The sequence below is a fragment of the Amblyomma americanum genome, chromosome 4 (genome assembly GCF_052857255.1).
Source record: "Amblyomma americanum isolate KBUSLIRL-KWMA chromosome 4, ASM5285725v1, whole genome shotgun sequence".
NCBI classification, from domain to species: Eukaryota; Metazoa; Arthropoda; class Arachnida; order Ixodida; family Ixodidae; genus Amblyomma; species Amblyomma americanum.
This window is the reverse complement of record NC_135500.1, coordinates 135,202,705-135,211,202: the sequence shown is the minus strand read 5'-3', so window position 1 is coordinate 135,211,202 and position 8,498 is coordinate 135,202,705. Positions and strand designations below refer to the sequence as shown.

At 40.5% G+C, this 8,498-nt stretch overlaps 1 protein-coding gene across 1 annotated transcript in view; it reads left to right on the top strand.

The window, feature by feature from the left end:
• Positions 1-31: 31 nt before the first annotated feature.
• The window catches only part of Irbp (Inverted repeat-binding protein), a 32,798-nt gene continuing 24,331 nt past the window's right edge, over positions 32-8,498 (top strand). The window contains exons 1-7 of the mRNA XM_077661738.1: positions 32-346; positions 665-737; positions 913-1,014; positions 3,886-3,960; positions 6,105-6,207; positions 7,348-7,438; positions 8,098-8,281. Coding sequence (XP_077517864.1) covers positions 678-737; positions 913-1,014; positions 3,886-3,960; positions 6,105-6,207; positions 7,348-7,438; positions 8,098-8,281 — 615 coding nt within the window. The 5' untranslated portion in view covers positions 32-346; positions 665-677. The remainder of the gene's footprint in view (positions 347-664; positions 738-912; positions 1,015-3,885; positions 3,961-6,104; positions 6,208-7,347; positions 7,439-8,097; positions 8,282-8,498) is intronic.

Genomic DNA, 8,498 nt, shown 5'->3' with positions numbered 1-8,498 from the left:
AAATGGATAAACGCAGGCCAAGCAGATCTAGTCACGTGGTCCAAAACGGACGCGTGAAATGAAAAGCACGAAAAGGTGCCGCGGCTGTGTTCAGTTGGCGGTTAACTTTTGTTGCTAGTTTAGCCGGTTTAGCCAATGTTTGGTTTTATTGGTTGTAACAACACATTAGGGCCGATCACGATCCTTCGTGGCTGCCTTTCGTAAGGAGGATCGGTAAATCGAAATACTGAATCGGCGCGTAGAACGTGCCGAGTGTTTTTGATGTGACGCTGTTGAGCTTTTGAAAGATGTCCTTCTGAGCAAACCTGCGAAACGTTGGCATCGCTGCTTAGTTGCAGTGAATCGGGTGAGCGGAATATTTGTATTGCCATTAAGCGGTGTTGTGAATTGCAATTTTGAGCGTCGTTGGTTTTTCGGCTTCGCGCGTCGACTTCTCGCGTAGCCCATGCTACCTTGTTCGCGCCTTGCATTGAACTTGCATTGAATTTTGTCATCGCCTTCATGCCACCGCCTGCCGCAGTTCGTCCATGGTACTTTGTATCGCTAAGTATTCCCGTGTCGAAATTATTCTTGAGTCTGTAGGCCACGACGTGATTCGTGATTCACGGTGTTGTTTTGACGCGTTAAAACCTCTTCGTATTGACACTAGTGCTTGTATTTACAGGACTTAAGCCGACATGGATCAGCCGTGGATGCGCCAGGAAGATGAAGAGAGTGAAGATGAGAGCAGTACCGTGGTACTTTCCTTATTTATTAATGTTTCAGCTTATTAATGTTACATGAAATGCATGATACTACCGACAATAATAGTACAGACGAGAGTACCGGAGTCACAGACTGGGTTGAGACCGTGTGCAGGTGTTCGCTGCATTTCCTTGCTGCTAATAATCAAAAAACTTTCTTTTATGACAGGACTATGGACAGGCTGTTGATGGCATTTTGTTCCTTATCGATGCAACCGAAAGCATGTTTGAAGACACAGACGGCAGCACTGCCTTCATGCAATGCCTTCAGGTGGGAATAGCTAGGTTCTGTTTTCAGCATTCTCTCTTGTGTATTAACGCAGAACGAGTGCTGTTGAAACAAATTACCCTTGTGACAATCGTTGTGTGTTGTGCACTTAATACACGTTGCGTGAAACATGCTGGTGGTTCAGTGCTTTTGCAACATGATTACACCTTCACCACTTTAGTTCAATTTTGAGACATGTACCGATCGGAAAAAGAAAAAAAGTATTACAGTATGTCTGAAAACTCGGTGTTTATTGTTTAATAGCAGCTGTGTGAATACATAACCAAACACTTTTGTTACTGAAACATATTATTTTACCAGTTTTTACGACCGCTATTGAAATCTGTTTTATTGAGTGAAAGCTAAAGCAGAAAAACAGATACCAGTCTTGCATCGTTGCATCCTTACACCTTCAACATATTTGATGTTGTACACATCCCTCCAATATGAAAGGAAACTACCGTTCTGTGCAAAAAGACGAATTTTTTTATTATTCTCTACCAGTGTTGAAAATTGACGTTTGGATATTATAAGCCAGGAGGAAAACTAGTTGGAAAATGAAAAGTTGTGCTTGTTACACATAATTATAGGGTAGTCATTAATTGAATGTTCAAACTTTTTTTCCCTTTCATTTTGGAAAGACTTTAACAATCCCCCCCCCTTTCTCTCTCTCTCCTTGAACTCGATACTGCAATAAACGTCTTGGCCATTTGACACAATCATCAGCTGAACTGAGTCCATTGTAGTGCAGAGGTCTCTCCCAGGGACCTCTATTTATTGCTGTTTTGTGCCAAGGCTATAGATTGAGCATATTATCATTCACAAATATGCCAGACATTTGTAAGAATCGTTCATTCTAGTTGTTTGCTAGAAGCACTACAAAACTGCTAATCAAAAAGGGTTGTTGGAAAGCAGATGTAATTTCTTCGTTTTTTTTTTCTTTGCATATCTACAGGAAGTGTGCAGACTGTATGTTGGTAACAGTTACATGCAGAGAATAATGGAGAATACCTGTGGGGTCTCTGATGTGCTAACAATGTGGACCCCCTTAGCAACAATACAATCGCATGTCCAGTAATTAAGGACTTGCACTAGTTAAGCGCAATGGCAAGCTTAAAAATTACTGCAAAGAACACAGAAGTAATGATCGATAGTTGAATCACGGACTCTGGAACGGGGCGGCAAGGGGGTTGGTTGCCCACCCCAACATTTCTCCGGAGGGGGCAGCGCCCGCCCCACAAGTCTCCAACTTCTTGCAGTCAAATCAGATTCCTGACAAACGCTTGAATTTTAGGACATTATTAATGTAAAGCACAGTGGGTCTAAGCTCGCTGGCTTCATAGCCAGCATTAAAATGTTTAATTTCAGTAACCCAAATCAATTATGTCCCAACAGAAGCTTAGTTGACTGAGCTTTGTTCATGAGCATGATTACTAGCACTGAAACAGCATGAACAAAAAGTTTTTTTATGGCATTCAATCACAATCCTGATGTGTACATCATTATATATATATAAAGAGGTATATAAGAGAGATTTCAATTCAAGTTTTATGGCCATTACAAATGCGCTTTTGAAAAGCGAAGTATGAAAGTGTAAACAAAAGTAAATTAAATTGAATAAACATTTAAATAAAACATGCAATAACTAAATAAACAACTAAAAAGCTCGAAGATCAGACCCCCCACTTGAAAAAAAGTTCCGGAGTCCCTGGTTGAGGGTAAAAGTAACTGTTTATGGTAGGCAGTAAAGTACTGGTAGTAGTTAGGATGTGAACATCTTGCTAGACACAATAGTAGCACCAGATTTGGATCAGGAGAGTAAGAACAGAGTGGAGCGCATTCGGCAGTTGCTTCAAAGTTATGAACAGCAGCTTATCAATATCCTTTAAGAGGAAAGTATGTAAGGTGCGTGTTCTTCCAGTTCCATTTATGTGGCTGAAACTTCGAGGCTTACGGAAGGCTAGAAATCGGGCAAAGGACAGCACAGCAAGGGGTGGAAAAGAAAATTCTTGGTGTAATGCTGAGGTACAGACATAGATCAGTACAGGCTAGACAACAAACATGAGTCAGTGTTATTCTAGATGAAATTAAAAAGAGTGAGTGAATCTGGCAAGGCAAGTAATACCCAGAGCTCACAGCTTATTGTTTATTAGAGTTAGACAGTGGATGCCAAGGGCAGGAAAATGTAGTTGACAGCAGCTCAAAGCCACATTGAGCGACAAGCTTTGGAAATTTCCAGGGATTATATGGCTGCAGCAGGTGCTAGATGGATAATTTGAGGTTGTTCGTTGATCAAAGGGCCTTTTTTCCTTCATTGGAGCCTACTTGGCTGATGGTGCTAACATTCATGCTAATTTGGGGCTTTGAACCCATACCTACAACCCAAATAGTTTAATATTATGGATTTCATGAGTATTAACATCACGTATATTAACAAAATGCAGTCTCTAAACTAGGACCTCACTTTAAGCTGCCTCCAGTTCTAACATATTGTTCCAGTGTAAATTTGACGACACTTCATGGCTGTTGTTGCAAGATGGATAATTTTTCAATAGTGGCAAGTATTCGAAAGAAGAGAAGAAATGTGCAGTTGTTAAATCTCTGACAGCACATTTTCATGGGCATCCGTTTCTAAGCATGAAGATGGCTTGAATGCTACTTAGAAGTCCACCTGTGAGCTGACAGGATTTTTTTATTTGTGGGTTACTGGATTCTGTCCTCAGCGTTGCATTCTTTTTAACCTACTAGCAGTTATGCATATTTACATAATATTGTGAGGAACTTTAATGGAAATTAATGTTTGTTTTTGCTTACATTGTGCTGTGGTTTGCTGTTTTAGTATTGTTTGAATTGTGTAGTTTTGTTTTGTGCCAGGCTGCGAAGAGCACAATGTTGAACAAGATCACGAGCAGTCCAAAAGACCTGGTCGGCATAATACTTTTTGGCACAGTGAGTATCTGCCAGTATCATTGTATTAGTGCTCCTCTTGCATAGAGCACTTGTCTTTGCAGAAGTACTATGGTGCCCTCTGGCTCTTCTTAACGTGACAACCTTAATTCTTTCTACCAGTAGTTCATAACATGCATAAGAGAATGGAAAAGTGTAAAAATAGGCCCACAGGAGCGGGAGTTTATTTGGCAAACAGTATTCACAATACAAAAGACCAGTGTTGTCGGTAACGCGTTACAAGTAACGGCGTTACCGGTAACACGTTACTTTTTTTGGTAACTTAGTAACGTACTCGTTACCAATTCGGAACTGTAACGGGTAACGTACTTACAGTAACATTTATCGGTAACGTGAGGTGTCACGGTACTAGTTACTTTTTGTCCCAGTTCGTGACCCACTCCGCCCCCTTTTTTAGAAAAAAAAAAGCGCAGAGCACCTAAAGTGATGTAAATAAACAAAATGTACAGCTGCTCCCGACAACCCTTGTTGGGGCTCGCATGCATGCCTGAAAACAGCTGCGCTTGACAACGCAAACAACTAAAAAAAAAGACAATAGCCATAAAGCACGAAGCACCTGCACGAACACGCATTCACACACTTGCCTTCACCTACCTCCCCTTCCCAAACCACTCACACACACAACTCTACAGAGTGGAAGCATGCCAAGCATTTTGGAACATCACATTTTTCAGAATTACTCTAAATTTGTTGAGAGTTCAGCGATGTTCTCTTTGTGAAGTTAAAATTGATGATGGAGTGTCATTTTGTGTTTAATGCCACATTCAGAAGATGGCTTCACCATGTGCAACAGAGTTAGAATCCAACACTTGTAACTCTACAGGCAACTTTACGCCACTATAACATTGCTAAGCTCCTGCACATTTGTGCAAACTATCCTCGTTAAATCAGGATATCGCGTAAAATCGTTGTTTGGGCTAAATGTTTTATGTGAAATTTGAGCTTTATAAAGTTGTTATCGTAAGTTCTTAAAGTGACGGAAACTTAAAATTTATATCCATGAAGTAACGGCAAAGTAACATGCGGTACTTTTTTTCAGTAACAGTAACGATAACGCGTTACCTTTTTTTGTAGGTAATGTAGGGCGGTAACGCATTCCTTTTTTGTTAACGGAACGAGTAACGTATTTAGTTACTTTTTTTTCGGTAACGCCTACAACACTGCAAAAGACAATGGAAAAAGCTGCTTGCAATTCATATTTCAGAGTTCATCACTGTCAACATTGTATGCAACTCACAAAGTTTGCTCATTTGCTTTTGGCAAATTTTTCAAACTTAAATTTGAGTCTTACTTCACTGTGAGTACACTGCCATAGGACAACAGATGATTTAATGAACCAGTAAGCATATGCCTTTCATATGCTACTTGTGATGACTGTTTCATACATTTTTCTGTAGGTAGCAGGTCTCAGCTGCAGAAAATAAATGCAACAGAAGTACTTGGTGCACATTTGCATGCTATCAGCATGAACAGAAAAAAGATCGTTGGAGAGCTATGCACCGGCAGCAAAGAGAAACAGATCATAGTCACACGAGGATTACTATTATTATTCTTGTATTTTCTTGTTTGGTGTTGGTTGACTGATATGTAATAGTTTTATGTCGGGTACATTTACTAGTGCACCTCTTGGTTGTTATCTACTTTAGTTATAGTACTTCATATGGTTTTGACAGTTGCTTATGTTGGTCACATAAGGTTCATTTCAATTCTATTTATTACAGCAATAACAGTATTAGCCTAGTTCCCTCGTTGTTGCATTGTTGTCATTGTTGGTGTCGTCCGTCTGCATGCCCCATTCTGCAGCAAAAAGATAAGCAGTTATATGCATGGTTACAAAGCTGCCGGCTCAGGGCTCAGCCTTTCTGCCTTTGGTGAGGGCCTTCTTGGGCAACCAAATTTGAACTGGAGCTCGTATTCTGGACCGTGATGCAGAATACGCTTCCTGTCAGCCTCGAATCCACCCAACCATTCATTCATACGCCACTGCGACTGTTTGTGTAGTGACAGTTCAGTGGCAGGCATGCATGGCGTCATCACTGTGCTAATCATTTCACCTAGCACTGAACACTCATCGCGCCCTGAGGGTAAGCGGCTGTGACTTTTCTCTTTTTCTTGGGTGTTAACAGGACAAGGACAGCAATCCAAATCGCTTCAAGAATGTGTTTGTTCTGCAAGAACTTGAAAGTCCTGGAGCGGAAACTGTCCTCAAGCTGGAGAAATTGATTTCAGGTGCAAAGAACTGAGCAGTTTCTCTCCTGTCATTATTTTGAGTGTCTCTTTGCGTAACAAGATGGCGGGAGGCAATGCCGTGTTTATGTGAAAAGACGTGCTGGTAGTTTGGTTAAAAGTTAAGCCTAATACCATGGTTAGGGAAAGTATAGGTAGTTGTTAGTTACCACATTGCACACATAAAAGAAAATTAGAAGAGCTAGTCTTAAGAAAATATTTTTGTATTGCTGTTAGTAGTGGTGCTATATTTCACAAAAATTATGCTTATTAGTCTAATTAGATGGCCAGTATTCTGCGATTGTTTGCCCATTTTCTTTGTCAATAAACTGGGTATTCTTCAGTGCGATAATGCAAAACATTTTGTGCCTTGAAAAAAATTTTGGTAACATTTTTCTTATATATTTTTTAGTTGTTTTTTTATTTAGGTATGCACATATTCCGTGAAGAGCCCTATTGATGGGAGTGGGCAGAAAAGTCAACACCGATTTCTAGAAGACTGAGAAGCTTAGGAGTGGCTAAATTTTCTAAATGGAGCTTGAAAGGCAGCTTCCATCATAACATTCCTTTATACAATTTACCTTAGCAGGTTGTTGGTTTGCTCAGGTTGTTTGATGTATAATTTTAAATTGCAAAATGAAGGCAGGGCAGTTTTGTTCTGCGCTACCACAACATAACTTCAAATCAGCGTTGGTGTTGAGCATTTTTTTTCTCTAAACGTATGTACCCAACCACATCTAAAAGTCATGCTCAATTTCAGCGACATCTGCTTGAAAACAACCAAGAATGATTATTCATCTTCGGCTTCAGTAGCTAATCCAGCTCTTATTTTGTTGCACCTTACTCTTGCGCTTTCCCGGGAGCACGATATGTGTGCATGCAGAGATTTGATTGTAATGCGTTTCCATTTCAAGTTGTGTCTCAATTTTAATGGTGGATCTCTATGCATACAAAAAAAGCAGGCTAAATAAAATGCAATGGCAGATTGCACGGGAAAAATGCATAGAGTGTTGCCTCATGCAACATGGGGATCATAGAGCTCACACTGCTTCACAGAGTAGGATTGAACTGCACATCCCTTCAATATCTGATGGTTGCAAAGTGAATTTACGTGGGCCGGTCACTTATTACCTTCCTCCCTAGGTGGGCCAAAAAAACTCAAGCAGGAGTACGGACATGGCAGTGTCTGCATGGCCGATGTCCTGTGGACCTGTGCTCTCATGTTCTCCAAGTCGTGAGTGGCTTTGCATTCAGGTTACCTAAAACTACCGTGAAGAGCTGGGTCTCTCAAGCTACATCAGAATTTTACTGTATGTGCACTGCAAAGCAAGCATGAGCAAGATGAACAAGGATCCAGCATTTTGCATGCTGGAATGAAATTAATTCAAGTAGTTGTGAATGAGCGGTGGTCACTTTCAGGTGCTAAAGTAATGAGATTTTAGTACACATCAAGGGGTGTTCATTACACCTTAATGCTTTTAACATTAACTGAAGTTTTTAGAGCTGATGTTTGTTATGTATGGGAGACATTAGACGTGCGTGTGTCAGTTTGAATGTTTCTGATAGCATTTTTTTTTCATGTTAATTTTTCTTCTTTTTACACTAGAGGCTCATTTGGAGCTGAGTCAGCCTAGGTTTGATTTTGGTAGGAAAGACCATGCACTATTTTGAAAAAAAATAAGGTGAACAACATTTGCTAACTTATAGTTTCAGTATTCCATTTGGTATTCGAAGGAATTTTTTTCTTCATATTCATATTCGAAATTTTCAAAATTCACGCACACACCTAATGATAAGAAACAGTAGTAGTGCTTTTTTTTTTCTAGGCATGCTTTCTCTCATCTCACAAATAGCAGTACATTCAAGAATGCACAGGTTGTAACTGTTTTGCAGTCGTGCGGGTCAACGGCGGGTGCTGGTGTTGACCAACCAGGATGACCCTCACAAAGGCTCGGCTGACCTCGACGACAAGGCAGTCGTCAAGGCCAAAGACCTCGCACAGTCGGGCGTTGACCTTGACCTGGTTCACCTGAAGCCACCAGGAGACAAGGCCTTCCGGCCACAGATACTCTACCAGGTGCGCACTGCTGGAGGCTATGGGGAAAGACACATACTAAGCAATAGAACCTATGAAAATATATTCTTCAAGCGTACCACCAATCATTTGGATAAGCATTAAAGTTACCATATTAAAGCAGGTTTACTTAACCGAAAATACTTGGTCCCATTATGTTGCCTTGTGGCTATCAACACTACATGTGGAATCATGTATTTTTGTAGATTGTCCAGTGTTA